The sequence below is a fragment of the Ambystoma mexicanum genome, chromosome 9 (genome assembly GCF_040938575.1).
Source record: "Ambystoma mexicanum isolate Mex_15411 chromosome 9, UKY_AmexF1_1, whole genome shotgun sequence".
Classification (NCBI taxonomy): Eukaryota; Metazoa; Chordata; class Amphibia; order Caudata; family Ambystomatidae; genus Ambystoma; species Ambystoma mexicanum.
This window is the reverse complement of record NC_090931.1, coordinates 672620848-672639193: the sequence shown is the minus strand read 5'-3', so window position 1 is coordinate 672639193 and position 18346 is coordinate 672620848. Positions and strand designations below refer to the sequence as shown.

At 43.7% G+C, this 18346-nt stretch overlaps 1 protein-coding gene across 2 annotated transcripts in view; it reads left to right on the top strand.

Annotated features, from left to right (window-relative positions):
- ICA1L (islet cell autoantigen 1 like) overlaps window positions 1–18346 on the top strand; it is an 804678-nt gene that overhangs the window by 471600 nt on the left and 314732 nt on the right. For both annotated transcript variants that reach the window (XM_069615515.1, XM_069615516.1), the window contains exon 9: window positions 14380–14429. In XM_069615515.1, coding sequence (XP_069471616.1) covers window positions 14380–14429 — 50 coding nt within the window. The remainder of the gene's footprint in view (window positions 1–14379; window positions 14430–18346) is intronic.

The window sequence follows — 18346 nt, the reverse complement described above, 5'->3', positions numbered from 1 at the left end:
AAAGTATTTGTTGAAATAACTCACACAGATCATATAGGACTTGTATAGAGCTGGGTCCGTACACTGAAGATCTACTCCAATTATAATATTACTATTGACCTAACACATTTTGTCAGCAATTTAAATAACTTCAAAAAATATTTGTACACCACTTTCACATGCTTTGTGCTGCTAGTCTGCAAAACAATTGGCCTGCAATGCCTGATTGACAACATAGGAAACCGAACATGCTTGCATTTTCCTTTTTTCCCCACTTTTTACAAATACATACAGATAGGAAGTAAATTGATATTCGTCTGTATTATGATACAAATCAGTAAAAATGGAAAGCAGGGAGCCTTACTCATAATCGCTGGAATGTTTCCCAGACTTTTATTTTATAGTCTCTCCTGAGTCACTTTCAAACACATTAAGTGTCATCCTGTTCTCATTTCTTTTCTATAAATCTGCAAAAAGAGAATAACGTGGGTCTTGGTCTCATCACTGGTCAGTCAACCAGGTGACAGCCTGCAAACCAACCAGGAGTGCTAAGGGTATGGTTAGTAGGGCAACACTGAAAAATCCTTGTTTCTAAGCATAGCCACATGGATACCTATAAAAGGCTTAACCAAACCAGAACAAGAGTGGCAGTTAGCCGGAATTGTCAGAGCAGGAAAGACATCGGAATGTGTAAACAGGAGGAGAGCCTGCTTGATGTTGCAGAATGACATTTGCAGGTTACACTCACCAATATACCTGCAAGAGCGGAGACAGAAGCAAGTTGAGTGGCTGATGGGGGGAAAAAAACTCACTGGAAGCCTAGAATCATCCTTGGGTCTCGGAAAGCAACTCTCCCTGAAGATTCCAAGGGACCTGGTTCTCCTGTGGTAAAGATACACACTGGAGCATTGCCCATGGGAGGCCAACCCAACCTTGAAGATAAAGAATACTGGGGTTGACTACAAGAGCAAGCATGGTGCTATATCCCTTAATACAAGGTGACCTGGCACTGTAGCCCTGGGACTGTCGGTAATTGAGATTAGTGCTATATCGCTGAAGCTTTTTAATGACGCAGGCTGTATATGCCTTGAAGAGAGCTGATCACTGTATCCCTTGGAATTTCCAGACAAATGTCAGTAATGCTTTTAGATGGGGCAACCCTGATGCTCTATAGTTTGTCCCTCTCCTACATGTCTTTTTAGACTGTTCAGGGAGAGGAACATCCCCTTTCTTTGTAGAACAACCCTTAGGATCTTCAGGCGTTCATCCCATTTCTTTTTTTTTTTTTTAATTCTCTTTATTGAATTTTTCAACAGATATAACATGTCCCACAACTCCCCCCTCTCTACCCTCCCCTTTCCCCGTTGGTGCTGCCGCATGGTTTGCGTGGCTTGTCGTGCCTTCAAAGTGTTCATTCGGGATCATTCCAGGTCCAGGAGTCTCAGGCGTTGTGGGCGCCAGCCTATCCTGAAGTCGTCTCTGAGAAAGACAAGGACCTCCCCCCACTCACTTGCAAAGTTCTGTATTGCATTGTTCATAGCATAGGAGGCCCATTCCATCGCCACTATCTCCCAGACTTTACGTGGCCAGTCTTGGAACATCGATACGTTTGAGCTTTTCCATCTCTGAGCAATGATTGTCATTGCTGCCAAGGTGAGCATCACCCTCGCTCTTTCTCTACCCCTTGGGCCGCCTGTTGCTGTTGCTGGCTTCAAACCTAATAGAGTCCATTCCGGGGGCATGCCTCCTTCTGATCCAAACACTTGTTCCATCGCTCGTCTAATGTCTTCCCAGAACAGAGCTATTTTTGGGCAACCCCACCAAATATGTTCCGCCGTGCCCTCCTGACCGCATCCCCTCCAGCAAGTTCCCGATGACCCTGGGTAAATTCTTCAAAGACGGGCTGGGGTATAGTGCCACCCGTACAATATCTTGTACCAGGCTTCCTGGGTTTGTGAGGCTCTCGCCAGTTTAGGGATCTTCCTCCATAATCTTTCCCACTCCGTCTTCTCTATTTCCCTGCCCAAGATGCTTTCCCACCTCCCCATGTACGTCCGTTGTGGCCTCTGGGTAGCTTTGTCTAGGATCTTATAAAGTTGCGAAATGAGGCCCTTCGAACCATCATTGGTCATCAAGAATTTCTCAAAAGGCGTCGGCGGTCTAGTGGCCGCTTCCTTGTTCGTGGGGTGCAGGAGCCAATGCCGCAGTTGGGAGTATTTCAGCCTCTCGCCCTCCCCCAATGCGAAGTCCCTTTTACATTCTACGTAAGTGCTGATCTCACCTCCTATGAACATGTTTCGGATCCACCGGCAGCCTCACTCCCGCCAGTTCCTAAATGCCCCTCCCTCCATCCCTGGGGTAAAGTCTTTGTTATTAAAGATGGGGGTGAATGGGGATGGATAGGTTGTGATTTCCTTACGTTGGACCAGCCTGTCCCAGTTGTCCGCGACTAACTTGGTGATGGAACTCAGGTACATATGGCCTGGCCGATGTTGTCTGGGTAGCCACAGGACCTCCCCCAATTCGTGCTGCGTAACCGCTCTGTCCATTGCAACCCAGTGTTTCCCCTCCCCCTCCTGAACCCATTCCCTGATCACCCTTAGCTGAGCCGCCTCGTACTAGTGACGGAAGTTGGGGAGTGCTAGCCCGCCGCTTCTCCTCGGGGCCGTAAGCAGCTGCCTACTGATCCTTGCTCTTTTCCCCTCCCATATAAACTCATTTGTTATCGCCTGGAGCTCCTTGAAGAAGCTGGCCGGGACCGCCTGGGGAATAGCCTGGAAGAGGTAGAGCAGCCTCGGGAGGGTGACAATTTTTATTGCCTCCAGCCTCCCCAGCCAGGAAATCCGGAGATTCCGCCACTTGAGGAGGTCCTTTTTGATTTTTTGCAATAGTGGGGGGTAGTTCGCCCCATACCACCCTTTTAGGGCCGGAGTAATTCTCACCCCCAGGTACGTGATACCCCCCGGGCGCCAGGCGAAAGGCGTTGATCCCCTTAGTTCTTCCCTTTCCTTCCTTGCCAACGTCAGATCCATTAATTCGGACTTATGCAAATTAATGCGCAGACCGGACGCTTCCCCAAAGTCCTCTAACACTAGCCTGCATTGCCTAGTCGATTCTATGGGGTTGGTCACGGCGAGCAGCATATCATCCGCGAAGGCCGCCACTTTATGCTGCCTACCCCCAAACGGTATTCCCTTTATCCTTTCTGATTCCCGAATTGCCTGCAAGAGGGCCTCTAAGTATATCGCATAGAGCAGGGGTGATAAGGGACACCCCTGCTTTGTACCTCTTTGAAGTTGAAACGATCTGGATAAGGTTCCGTTTACTGCCACCCTCGCTCGAGGACCCTCGTAATTTGCCTTAACCATCTGCAGATAAGTGCCTCCCACTCCCATTTTTTCCTTAGTCTTGAAGAGGAAGGACCATTCTACCCGGTCGAACGCTTTTTCAGCGTCTAAGGATAGAAGCGCTGCCGGGGTACTAGTCTTTTCCGCCTTTTCCACTAAGTGGGCCACCCTTCTGATATTGTCCGCTGTCTGCCTCCCCTTCACAAATCCCGCCTGGTCCTGATGGATCAGGTCCGGGAGAAGCCCTTCCAGCCTAATCGCTAAGATTTTGTTGTATATCTTCGCGTCTACATTCATAAGCGCTGTAGGCCTATAGGAGGATCTCTCGAGAGGGTCCTTGCCCGCCTTCAGAATCAGGGAGATCTTAGCTTCCTTCATAGATGGGGAGATTTGCCCACTATCTTTAAAGGAGTTGAAGAGGTAACATCCCATTTCTCAAAGAATAGTTGTGACGAAAGCGGGACTTGGGGTCCGGGCTCACCTGTTTTTCCTTGGAGGCTTTCTTTTTGAAGGAAGGATCCTTTTCTTTCTTTCTTTCTTGAGGTTCGGGACTTGAAGAGATATGGGCGAGTCTCCCCTGACACCACCCTGCCAGCCTAAGTGCCGAGCGGGCTGGCTTCTGGGGCCACTGCCCTGACTGTGCTGGTCTTGATAGTAGGCTCAGAGTAAAAGTTCCAGGAAGGATGGAGAAGTTCAGGAAGGAACAATCTGGGAACCGCTGAGAGAATCCGGCGGCAAAGGCAGATCCGGCAAAGCACCAAAGAGGGGACAACAGCTGGGAAGGACAAGGAAGGAAGGAAGGACACGGCAGAGCTGGGAGCAGGACAGTGGGAGAAGCGAAAACAAGAGTAAGTTCACAGGAGATGCGCTGAGAACGGCTGAAGGCAACCGAACGTTGAGACGCGCCGGCTCGCGTTAGAGCGGCGCTTATCAGCTGATGCGGTGAAGGCAAAACTAGACCGCTGCAATAGCGATCTCGGCAGCGGCGGCCATGTTGGGGGGAAAACATGCATGCCGCAAGGTGATTTCTACGTCTCTATGCAGTCCAGAAGGGGCGAATCTGGGAATTCATGACAATAGTGTCTGTTGAAATATATCCTTCTGTGTGTCCTGTTGATTCACCTCACTCAGCTCCTTTTCGATCTAGCCATCATTACATTCTACATGAGGGTGAGGAACTATCTGTTCCCTGATCGGCCCAGCTCCTGCCTACTCAGCTGAGGCTGCCATCTTGTCCTCTTTCACAGCACATCCAGGAAGTATCCAGCCTTTCTAACAGTGTGCCATGGCACAGAACTAGCTCCTCACACTGCTGGGCTGGTCTAGGACCCATCCATTGCACTGCCTCCGAGCAACCTTCTATTGTCGTTACTTCCCATTATCACAGCGGTTTAGACAGATTGAAGGGTGGCTCCAGGAAGATTAGCAATGCAGCCAACATGGGGACGGTGCAACCACCCTGCCGCATTCCACATTTCCTTTTTCAAGTTGATACAAATTACTTCACCATGTGTTACACTATTACATTGTCACACTATGAGTAGGCGTACAGGAACAGGAGATCTAGGATTGGCTACTCTAGGAGGTTTAAAGCATTGGTGAGGGTTGCTAATGTCGATAGATAATGGAGGCACTAGCTAAATATTAAATATGTATGATTTAAAGGTGGTGGAATCCCAGAAAAGGCTGACTATTAGTAAATACATGATGCAACTATAGACCATACCTACAGTTCTGGTCCTCTACTTTTACCTCATGAGAAATCTGTACATTTCTGTTACAATCCTGTCTGGTTTCAGGCCAACAGTCCATATCAGATATTTTCAAGAAAAGGGCAATGAACAGTGCACTAATCAGCTAGAAGTTAAGTAACCATGGCCCTCATTCCGAGTATGGTGGTAGTCATGGCGCTATTTGCGCCATGACTGCCTCCCATACCGGTACCGACTCTGGTTTGGTTCAATGGGGTCATACCGGTCCATTCCGACCTTGGAGGGACCAGTAAGTCCCCATTTACCAAACCATTCCCCATTCCCATTTGAGCCCGCATAGGGCTCAATGGGAATGGGGAGGGCGCAAATAACAGGCCGGCGTATGCCAAGCCCGTTATTTGCACCAAGGTCCCTTAACGGGTCCCGTCCTTAACACCTAGTCAGACCAGGCGTTAAGGAAGGGACCTGCTAAGGGACCTCGTTGTAGGGCGGTAAGGGATTACCAGCACCGGTCTCCTTACCGGTGCCCGGTATCCCTTACCGCCCTACTCGGAATGAGGGCCCATGTCTCAAACCATCAATGGTTATCTTAATCAGTGTTCATGTATTAACAAATGCCCAGCAAATTTAAAAATGTTTTCTCCCACATCATTTTCTGTCCATTTTTATAAACATTGACATCTGTAACATTTAATTAAAAACCTGTACTGAATGGCCTTATCATATGACAGGGCTGCTCACCTGCAATGGTAAAAATTACATTGCTTCTCAGTGGACAAACATATTGTAGATGGCTAGACACATTCAATGCCTGCAGAAAGAGCAGCACAAATTGTGCAAGGCAACCACTTGAACAGAATCCTAGTTGACCATTGAAACACGCGATTGAAGTAATGACAGATTTTTCATATGCCGGTATTCAGAGCTAACTTTGTCAGAATATTCCTTGCCTTTAGTTGAAAATTAGCATTTATAAATATTTTTTTTATTTGGTATACTACTGGTGTTTATTTGAGGTAAACATGAATCGTTTTGTGTGTTGCCACTTATTGTAATCCACAAATTCTAATTTTAATACGATTATTAATGTTTTATTATACTGCTAAAAAAATTCAACCTTTTATGGTGTGTTTATTCATATGGTACACATTCTAAACATCCACAATTTGAAGATGTTTTGCATCACAGGGATCGAAAGGCCAAGTACTGAACAGATGGAGTGCCAGTTTACTATAAAGGCTATAATACACTCAAATATAAGTAAAAAGGATATTGCAAGTCATCTTGTAGTTACATTTCAAGGTACTTTACCTTGCAGCTTTAAGACTCTATATGGCCACACAGCTTCTTGGTGTAGACCATGTCTCATTATATGTTGGACTGTGTGAGGTTTAATGTGCAGCGGGAATCGCTCAGTCAGGATGAGTGGCATTGGGGCCGTTGTATAGGGGTTATCTGATCTGTTCAGTTGGAAAAGAGAGGTGGTGGATGATTAGTGTAGGATCCTGCTTCAGTTTGTGCGGCAGACAGGGAAGTGGGACGAGATCTAGCGAGGATGGTTGGCTGAATGGTGCTTGTTTTGGCAAACATCATCTAATTAGATGGAAATCTCCGGCTCCAGGTTTCTGAAGTCACCCTAACAAGAAGAAGAAGCTTCTTGGTGATTTGCAATTCCCAAAATATGGGAGTGGGAGTGCACTGCCGTGTAGTTTGAAGTTCAGAAAGAAATGAATTTATAGAAGCCCAGATTTGGATTTAGTGGGGGTATTTTAATGTTTTAGGTGCAGGCAGGCTATTGTCACCAGACCACTTGGGACACAAATTAAGACCAAAACCAGAACTGCGTATTGCTAAGCAGTAAGCCCAGATGCACTCTTGGAGAACCTAAGTTCGATGATTCATTTAACACCACAGTAATAATTTGGATTCACTGTGTAACATCAGGCTTATAATTAATGTGTTTGGCTTCATAAAAATCATTCAATTCAATGGTACTTCTTCAGTCAATGTAATAGCAATTACTTCAAATGAAGCTTTAGATACAATAGACCTGAATTGTCAAAGAAAAACATTTATCGCACTCATCAGTGATAAGGTTCGTTTTAATTAACCCATCATCCTTTTTAAAAAAAAAAAAAATGAAATTTCCCAACAAGGATATATCGACAAACAATGTGTTATATACATTTGTTCCGCATGACATGAACCAACATCTAGTCATTCAATCATTACTGTGTGTCGTAACAAATGACCAATACAAGCAAAATCAAGTGTATAAGTTAGAAACAACTTTTCATGTGTGCATCGGTTCCCGTCTGGGAAAGTTTGTGGGAGTTCTTATAGGATAACAGCTCCTTCCAGGGAAGCCCTTTTTGTAGATATTGCTAAAATAACCAACGCGTTTCGGATCCTATAGATCCATCTTCAGGGTGGGGCTTCACTGTTCTTGTATTCATGAAGGCAAGTAGTGGTTTGTATTTTCTTTAAATCTTCCTCTGTGAGGAATTTAAAAATAACAAGTATTTTAATCTATTTATACATAACGGATGACTCCCAAAGCTAAACTATAAAGGGGTTTAAATGCCACTGACCTCTCACGGGAAGTTGCTGTGGTCCGGGATCAAGACCTATTCAAAGGAAAGTACAACGGTAACTAAAGGCAACAAATCTCATTTGTAACATGCTAGTCTCACAGGGTTGGAGGGTGAGTTGGTGTTGATTATTCATGGGTTTATATGCGTCCTAGTAATACAGTGTGTTTAATAGAAGCCGATCCAGGGAAGGTATAATGGCCCTCTGTGGCCAGATTGAATTTTAAACGAAAGGCACGCATAGTGCACTCCGATGTTTCATGGCTCCCAGAGCAAATTCAGGGGAAGACCGCTCTCGGAAGCTGTACGGAAGTTTCCCGAGACTCACCTGTTTACAGAAGCTCTTCGCTCCGTGCCGGTTGCTGCAGTGTCCGCTGACCGAATGCCGGTAGCGTTCACTGTAGTCATGGCAACCCCGCGCATGTGCGTGAGGCTCATTCTGAGTCGGCCATGTTGGTATGGGCGCAGGTTCGCCATTGAGTAATCATGGCGACGCACCACGCATTTATTTCCAGCAAAGTTGGTTTTTGTGTGTGTAGGCTCCTACTTACTATGGAAAATTCAAAGGTCCAAAGGACCCAGGTATAGTCCAAAGGATTGAAAAACAAAGATGTAAGTAATTAAGGATACTAGAGATTGTCTATATATGGACGGAACACATGATTCCCATATACACGGCCATTGTAAATGTTTACATAGGATATAATGGATGTGAGTGGGGGCACTACCACGGTACAAGCTGTAACCGCGGGATGCCCCCATCTCATCTGTGTATAGGTCGTTCACTGAGGGTTACTAAGTTACCTTAGTGTTTCGTAATAGATGTAAGTAATTAAGGATCCTAAACAGTGCCTATATACGGAGGAAACACGATTCTCATGATTCTCGGGCATTCTGATTGTTTACATAGGACGTAATGGATGTGAGTGGGGGCACCATTGCGGCACAAAACTGTAACCGTGGGGTGCCCACATCTCACATCTGTGTATAAGTCGTTAACTGGTGGTTTCAAAGTAACCTTAGTCTGTCGCTCTTCAGAGTGATAATGGACCTGTTATTTGGGTGTAGATTAGTCAACAACAGTTGCATCTAGTGATCTACAAGTATGATACATCACAACAACATTCAAGGAATTGTTCATCATTACAAGGTACAGAAGGACTTCCAAATTGACCACATACTCCATCAGACAGAGGACATCATATATGTAATATAACAATTTGTAACCCGCTAGGGTGGGCGGAATTCACAAAAAACACAAGGTCAAACTCTGAATTCATGCCTCGAGGGTTTGAGAGTCCAGAAGTTCAATCCACAGTATCTCACGTTGTGCTAATTTTCTTTACACATCGCCCCCTCTCCTGCCAGCTGTTACTTGTTCAAGGATAACACATTGTAGTTGTGCCACTGTATGTCGTGCCTCTAAAAAATGGACCGCCACAGGGGATTTTAAGCTTTTTGTACGAATGTTAGACTTGTGCTCAGTCCATCTAGTTTTGGCTTTTCTGGTAGTCATACCTACATAGTAGAGGCCGCATGGGCATTTCAATGCGTATACTACATTTTGAGCATTGCAGGTGCATGAATGACGTAGCTGTATATGCTTGCCTGAATGGGGATGTGTAATGTAGCTGCCCTTTATGATATTGCCACAGTGCTGGCAATTGTAGCATGGAATTGTTCCTTTGTGTTGAGTTGAGGTACTGGAGGGGGAAATCTCTGCTTTCACTAGACTCTTACGTAGAGGCTTGCTATTTCTATATGCGAATGTTTGTAGGTCTGGAAAAAGATGTTGCAATTGTGGGTCTATTTGTAGCATTGCCCAATTCTTCTTGATCGCCCTCTTTATTCTTGTGCTCTGAACCGAATAGATGGTGACATATACCAGTGGATCTCCAGGTTTTGTAGATTTGGGTACCAGTAATGTTTCTCGGTCGATGTTTCTAACTTTTTCTGCCACTCCGGCTATGAAAGTGGGGTTGTACCCTCTTGCTGTAAATTTAGTTTCCAATGTAGTTGCCTGACGGACATATTCCGTATTTTCAGAGATGTTCCTCCTGTAGCGCAAAAACTGGCTGAAGGGTACGCTGTCAATCGTCTGTTTAGGGTGAAAACTTGTAGCGAGTAATAAACTGTTCCTATCAGTTTGTTTGGTGTAGATCCTAGTCTCCAATTTCGCTTCAGACACATATACTTCTACATCAAGGAAATGGATGGTTGTCATGCTCGTTTCTGTTGTAAACTTGATACGTGGATTAATCCCGTTCATCATTGTAAAGAATTCTTCTAACTCCTCTTGGGGGCCTGTCCAGATACCTAAGATATCATCTATGTACCTCCGATATATTGAAAGGTGCCTGATCCACCTTGGTGATGTGAGGACGTGTTCATTTTCCAAATAGTACATAAAAGCATTTGCATAGCATGGTGCCATGGGCATGGCTGCTCCCATGCTGGTGCCCGATGTCTGAATGAAGTATCTATCTTGAAATTTAAAGAAGTTGTTACTTAGAACCAGTTTCAAGAGGGTAAGGACAAACAATCTGTCACCTTGGCATTTATCGGTTTTAAGTATGAGCCATTCAATGGCCTCTAATCCGGCTTTGTGGGCTATGTTGGTATAAAGAGACGTGACGTCCATGGTGAATAATATGTCTCTTCCATTCACGAATTGTGTGTCTTTCAAGAGTTGCAAATAGTGCATTGTGTCCTTCACGTATGTTGGTGTTTATTGAATCAAAGGTTGGAGAATTTTGTCCAGATATTGTGCAAGGGGTTCAAGGATACTGTTGGTGGGTGCTATGATCGGGCGTCCTGTAGGTTTTATCAGTCTCTTATGTATTTTCGGTAAAATGTACATCACCGGCATGATTGGATGTTGATTTTCGAGGAAGCGTCGCGTTTTTTCAGAGATGACATCATTCTCTTCAGCCTCATCTAACACTCTTGATTAATGCTCGCACTGTTTCTGTAGGATTCATAGGTACTTCCAAGTAAGTGTCTTCATCCCTCAACTGGCGATCAATTTCGTCAAGGTAATCTTGTTTGTCCATTAGAACAAGGGCTCCCCCTTTGTCTGCTGGTTTGAGAATGATGGTCTGATTGTCTAGGAGGTTTCGCATTGTCTGACGTTATATTTTGGAGAAATTTCCTTGAGCATCGGTTTTAAATCGAATCTTCTTAAACTCAAGCAGAACTGTTTTTTCAAAGGTTGACAGAATATGGTTTTGTATTGGCGGATTGAAGGTGCTTTTTGGACTGACTTCCAGAAATGTATGTGGTTCCTTATCTATACTGTCCTCCTCCAATGAATTGAAGAAAACTTTTAGCTTCAATTTGCGCATCAGTTTGAAGAAATCGATTTTTTCACGTAAGAGGGTACTGTTGTTCTTGGGGACAAAGGACAAGCCCTTCTTAAGGACTTGAATTTCCATCTTTGAAAGGCGGTACGATGAGATATTAACTATCAGGGTTTCTTCAACCCCTTCTTCCTCTGATGATTTCTTCTTTTGTCCTCTTCCACTCACATCCATTGCGTGCTATGTAAACAATCGGAATGCCAGAGAATCATGAGAACCGTGTGTTCCCTCCGTATATAGGCACTGTTTAGGATCCTTAATTACTTACATCTATTACGACACACTAAGGTCACTTAGTAACCTTCAGTGAACGACCTATACACAGATGAGAGATGGGGGCACCCCTCGGTTACAGCTTGTACCGTGGTAGTGCCCCCACTCACATCCATTATATCTTATGTAAACATTTACAATGGCCGTGTATATGGGAATCATGTGTTCCCTCCATATATAGACAATCTCTAGTATCCTTAATTACTTACATCTTTGTTTTCCAATCCTTTGGAATATACCTGGGTCCTTTGGACCTTTGAATTTTCCATAGTAAGTAGGAGCCTACACACACAAAAAACAACTTTGCTGGAAAAAAATGCATGGTGCGTCGCCATGATTACTCAATGGTGAACCTGCGCCCATACCAACATGGCCGACTCCGAATGAGCCTCACGCGCATGCGCGGGGTTGCTGTGACTACAGTGAACGCTACTGGCATTCGGTCAGCGGACACTACAGCAACCGGCACGGAGCGAAGAGCTTCTGTAAACAGGTGAGTCTCGGGAAACTTCCGTACAGCTTCCGAGAGCGGTCTTCCACTGAAGTCGCTCTGGGAGCCATGAAACATCGGAGTGCACTATGCGCGCCTTTCGTTTAAACATTGAATCTGGCCACAGAGGGCCATTATACCTTCCCTGGATCGGCTTCTATTAAACGCACTGTATTACTAGGACGCATATAAACCCATGAATAATCAACACCAACTCTATTTTTAGGGTTTCTCGTGCTGCTATCTGCCGCTTCCCAGTCTCCTGAGAGCTTCATTCTGAAGACTGGATGAGTGATTGAATCTAGTTAACTAGCCGGTCAAGTGGCACAGCGAGTAGAGCGCCCGCTTTGACACCCGTGCAGAGCCTGTTAACGCAGGTTCGAATCCCGGCGGGGCCAAACTCAGCCTTTCATCCTTCCGAGGTCGATAAATGAGCACCACACACCGTGGGTAATAATAAGCAGCGCTCAGATACCTGAGGGTTTGTAGCGCTATATAAAAGCCTAATTATTATTATTATTATTATTATTATTATTATGTACCCTCCAACCCTGTGAGACGAGCATGTTACAAATGAGATTTTCTGCCTTTAGTTTCCGTTGTACTTTCCTTTGAATAGGTCTTGATCCCGGACCACAGCAACTTCCCGGGAGAGGTCAGTGACATTTAAACCCCTCATTTTGATAGTTTAGCTTTGTGAGTCATCTTTTATGTATAAATAGATTAAAATACTTGTTGTTTTTAAATTCCCCACAGAGGAAGATTTAAAGAAAATACAAACCACTGTTTGCCTTTATGAATACAAGAACAGTGAAGCCCCACCCTGAAGATGGATCTATAGGATCCGAAACGCGTTGGTTATTTTAGCAATATCTACAAAAAGGGCTTCCCTGGAGGGAGCTGTTATCCTATAAGAACTCCCACAAACCTTCCCAGACGGGAACCGATGCAAACATGAAAAGTTGTTTCTAACTTATACACTTGATTTTGCTTGTATTGGTCGTTTGTTTACGACACACAGTAATGATTGCATGACTAGATGTTGGTTCATGTCATGCGGAACAAATGTATATAACACATTGTTTGTCGATATATCCTTGTTGGGAAATTTCAATTTAAAAAAAAAAAAGATGATGGGTTAATTAAAACGAACCTCATCACTGATGAGTGCGATAAATGTTTTTCTTTGACATTTCAGGCCTATTGTATCTAAAGCTTCATTTGAAGTAATTGCTATTACATTGACTGAAGAAGTACCATTGAATTGAATGATTTTTATGAAGCCAAACATTAATATAAGCCTGATGTTACACAGTGAATCCAAATTATTATTGTGGTGTTAAATGAATCATTGAACTTAGGTTCTCCAAGAGTGCATCTGGGCTTACTGCTTAGCAATACGCAGTTCTGGTTTTGATTGGCAATTTCCCTAACATACAATTTGGAGGTGCATTATACACAATGTAAATTGTAAATCTAATGTTGAAACCCTTTGTGAATTTTATAAATGTAATCACTATGAAACATCTGATCGTCAACATTATTACAATGCCCATGTACATTAGTTAATTTGGCTACTAAGATTTGTCAACTGAAGTGACAATTCTGTTGTTGAATCAGTTGGTAACTATCACACAGAAAAGGACTATGGTGACCCAGGTAGCTTTGCATTCATATGCATTAAAAAGATATTAAGAGAACTTGGTGGAGGGACTCATGAGTTACTCTTAAAACAATAAGAATTTAAATAGATATTCAAAATGAACATTAAGTACATCTGAATCAGGATACCACCTATTTTGATTATAATTAATGTAACATGAACAAGTTTGTAAGTGGTTTGAGACGGAGGGCCAGATTAACTAACATTTGTACTGGTACTAAAAATGTAGCAAAAACAACCAGCACCTATTTTACTTCCTAGGTAATAGAGAATGAAGCAAACAGATTGTGCCCCTTCCGTATTGTTTAAGCATTTGCACTACTAGGGCAAAAATGAACCCAACTTTTATTTGTACTATGTTTCTTGCGTAGCATATTACTAAACCGGCGTACTATATCAAAAATAGGAAATTAAACTGTGTTTTTGCCCTTTGAAAACATGTTTAAACATTATGGATTGGGACAAAACCTATCTGCTCCATTCCATATTAAGTAAGCAGCAAAATTGGTGCTGCATGCATCTGCTCAATTTTTTTGCACAAAGCTTTAGATGATAGGACCTAAGGTTCTTAAATGTTTCTAGATTTGGTTGAAAAAGTTAATAAGTGACTGCTTGAAACATTTTGTAATTGATTAATGAAGACAATAGGCAACCTTTTTTGAAAACTATTAATGTTGTCAACAAAATGTGTCGAGTGTTAAAAAACTGTTGGAAGGCTTCACTTCCACCATGAACAAGACCTAATAGTGACTTGTATTGCCACTTCTTGGTGTTCTAGATCAGTAGTACTTAGAAGATTATCACACGATGCTAATATACATAATCTCAATGCGTTTTAGCCTCTTAGATAAATGGGTGTGGTCATCACTGCATTTATTTTGTTTCCTCCTATTGTGTAAGCCACTATTAACCTTTCAAGGTCTGTACAAAATAGTTCTCACCCTCATTGTCTTATTTTCTTTTAGACTCATAGCTTTGGACGAAGACACTAGTGATGAGACAGAACCTAAAGCAGGTATGGTTTAACATTTGTATATATTTTTAATATATATGCACTTTTAAAGACTGTTAACCAGTATGTCTTTAGCTTATCATTTCATTTGCATATGGAACTGGAAGACTATCTGTTCTCAAACTTGGAATCTATTTCACACGTGCTTAGCATTTTATCCTGCATCATTCTCAGGATTCGTCCAATACTTAGAATTAAAATAACCCTTTTTACAATATTTTCATGCACACATTTCCACCTGTTAGAGTGAGGGGCAGCAGGGACTTTCTGTTATATTCTTGCCATACATCAGTATAGATCTGTCATTTTTATTTGTAAAAGGTTATTTTGAGTGTTTTCCTGCAAAACAAAAAGTTACTGTTTTTGACAACTCAGTGTTTACATGAATTCAGTGCCCGGAGAATTATGGTTGCGTTCCAGAGAGGACTGGTCTATCTGGGTCTGGGTCATCTTGGCTCATTCTGTTCAGACCGAATGAAGATATGTTTCTAGTGTTTTGGGTGTCTTTCCTACCTGGACTGACACATTATTTGAAGACATGACACTTTATAGAAGATGTGTGTCCTGCAGGGAGTTGCACATCGATAAAGAAGATCTACCTGAAGAGTGTCTGTATTTTCTTTCTCATAACATGGCTAGTTGTGAACTTTGCCAAAGCTTCACCAACAGATTTTTGCCATAAAGAGAAAACAGAAGAGCAAATGAGCCATGCAAAAAGAAAAAAAAAAGACTGTGTGGTAGTCTAAAAGATCTTTTAAGCTAAGGTGTTGCCAGCTGCCACTGTGTCTAACATAGAGCCTTTCCAAAAGATTCTGTCATCCTGTAAATCTCTTGTCTCTTTTGGTAAGATGGTATTGGAAAGTAGCGCTTCAACTTAGTCTGCTTTTGTGTTTGGACAGTAGTAAGTCTGTCTAAACTCTTTGTACCAAAGGACTGTTGGAGGACTCGATGACTAAGGCTTCGGCACCAAAAGACTCTACGTTCAAGGATTCAACACCCAAGATCTCACTATTGGGGGACTGGGAACCAAAGGACTCTGCTGCTCCGAGCAAGTCGATCTTATATTGGAAAACCGGTGCAGTGTCAAACAAAAAATATCCAGACAGTGGTTTTTAAACTTAACAAAGCAGAGATAAAAAAAACAACACATATTTCAATTTCGATGTCGGATAAAGTTCCAACTACAGTACAACATATGTTTCTCTGGCGTTATCAGAGTCATCTAAGCCGGCCCCTGACACTTGTAAACTCCATAAGGTTTTCACTCCAATGTCCCAAACACAGCAAAATATGAGTGAGTTCCTTTACAATTCTAACTTCTGTAAGCGTGTCGGCTCGGTACATTTGTGCAGTGTTACTTGTGTTGCTGCTGGCGTATGCATGTGTTTCAAACCTTGGTTTTGGAAGGTTGTTTCTTATTTTAACTATCACTCCCATTACCCTCCAACTCTACCAAACCTGATCTGATTAGTCCATGTGTATCCTGGCCTTTTTCCCAAATTAGAGTGGTGACATTACATAGTGTTTGCATCTTAAAGCACAAGGATTGCTTCCAGTGGGGGAGACCAAGTGCAACAGTAGACAATTAAATATTTATTTCTACTGTCGGGTCAGGGATGGGCCTGGAAAGCAGATCAGGTAACCAGGTACCCAAAGGGGTTGTAGGCTCTGCAGGTCCCTAGCAGCTTGATTCCCCAACCAACCTGTATACTCTGCCAGGCTCTTGAGAGCGCCATGTCCCGTCTGCATGGGAGAACTAGCAGCCTCAGACATGTTTTGCCTAGTTGGGCCACGTCATTTAGTTTGTGCTGGATTCTGTAGGCACAAAGAACAAGGGACCCTTATCTGGTTATACACCTCCCCAACATGTCTGAGGTTGCTTGCTCTCTAGACCCAAGCTGATGTTGTTTCTCTGTAGATGGGACCTGGCACTTTTGGGTGGACTGCTTCTCCTGGGGCAAGGCAAAAGCTATGTTTTTATTTGTTTGGTCCCCTTATCTAATGGCAAAGAAGACTGTGAAATTGGAAGGTGCCCAGCGGAATTCCCTGCTCATTAAATTCCAAACTTTCCAGCCAACTCTTTTTATTGTATTGTGATGTCACTTGCCTGAGCGCATTGGTGAATGGTGGGGTCTCCAAAGGGACACTTCGCCATAGGATAACTGTAGTTGCTCAGGCTCGTTAATTCAAGTAGCAGTGTACCCACGCAGCCAGCTGCACTGGTACTCTCGGCTGCCATTGCATGGGATCTGAAACTGCTCCTGAATCTATTAAAAGAACAAGGTGAGCCTGAGCCACACCAAAGGATCCCACAGACAATCACCCATTCCCTATGTCAGAGGCATAAAGGGAAAGAGGGACTTGTGCTCCATCAATGTGAGGTGGAGGGGGAAGGAAGAGCTTATTTTGGTGCTGGTGGGAGCAAGGAAGAGAAAAAGCTGGAGAAGGAGCGGTAGCCTGGAGCAGAGCCCATTGAGCCTGGGGAGAACGGGGCAGGAAACTAGAGCAGAAACCCTGGAGACTGTGGAGAGCAGGAAACAGAAGGCTGGAGGAGAGGCCCGGAAAGCTGTGTTAAGGAGAAAGCTGGAGACTACAGTGATGGCCCAGGAGGCTCTGCAAAAACAGACCCTGAAAGGGGGGTGGTCAATAGACACTATGCAAGAGCAAGAACCAGAAGACTGGGGAGGAAAAGGTAAATGAGTCTGGGAGGAGGTTGACCCAGCGGGGCCAGGAGGATGAGGTCCCAGAGGAATGGAGGCAAGAGGATAACCAAAGGTGTGGGGAAAGTGCCCAAAGGGTTGAAGGAGAGAGCAATAACATTGGAAAGCCTGAATTGTTCCAAGGGTGGTGCCCAAAGGGTTGAAGGAGAGTGTGATAACGGACAATTGGAAAGTCTGAATTGTCTAGTGGCAGTGCCCAAAGTGGTGAGGAAGGTAGCAAGGAGAATAGACACCCAATGTGAAAATAAAGCTATGGGAGATATATAAGGAAAGGACAAGAGATAGAGCAGTGCAGAGGATTTGTTGAAACATTGGGAAACCTCAAGGAGACCGTGGAAAGAACAGAAAAGAGTTAAGTCAACGACCAGGAAAGTTCTAGGGCAGAAGGTAGTACAGTGATATGTGGAGTGGACTAATGTAGGTGATCCAAAGAGCAAGAGGGGTACACCTCCGAAGACTTAACGAGGTAACTAAGAAGACAGGTAACCAGACAAGGCTTTGTGAAATCGAGGCTTGAGCCGAGACCCTGGGGAGTAGAGAGAGATTGGAGTAGATTGATGGAGGTGCTGAACCCTGACAGAGGGAGTGAGTGACATAGTGGGAACAATGTCCAAATGGTAGGACAGACTCTGTTATCATCTGAATGAAATATGTCTTGGAACGCCTGAAACTCACAGCCCTACTTGCATATACACCCACAGGCTCCAAGTGTGATCTGGGAGCGAGAGCCAAGGAGAAAACCCCCAGGAGAATTGTGGGAATCTGGTTATGGGAACACTAAGAACCGTGACTGAAACCTCAGAAGAGATCTCAAGAACTGTGTAAAATAAAGTGCTAGGGGAACTGTGAGCTCATGTTTTATTTGTGTGGATTTGCCCGGTTTAACCTGGTCCCTGATTTACTAAGCACTGCTAGAACCTTTGTTGAAACGCTTTACTTTTACGAGGGACACTTTCTTTTGGGTGCATTTTCACTGAGCAGTACCCCACAGAGAAGAACCACTCTGACAACTATAATTGTAATGCAGACATTGTATATTTTTACTGATCCTGTACCCATTTATTGATAAAAAACCCTTTTGTAACCTAACTCACTTGACTGGTCTGTTTGTTGATGTATATCCGCTGTGTGACACACCAGGCCTGCAGAACTCTGTATGCAACTGTGTGTCAGTACTATTTATTTATTACATTTTTTGAA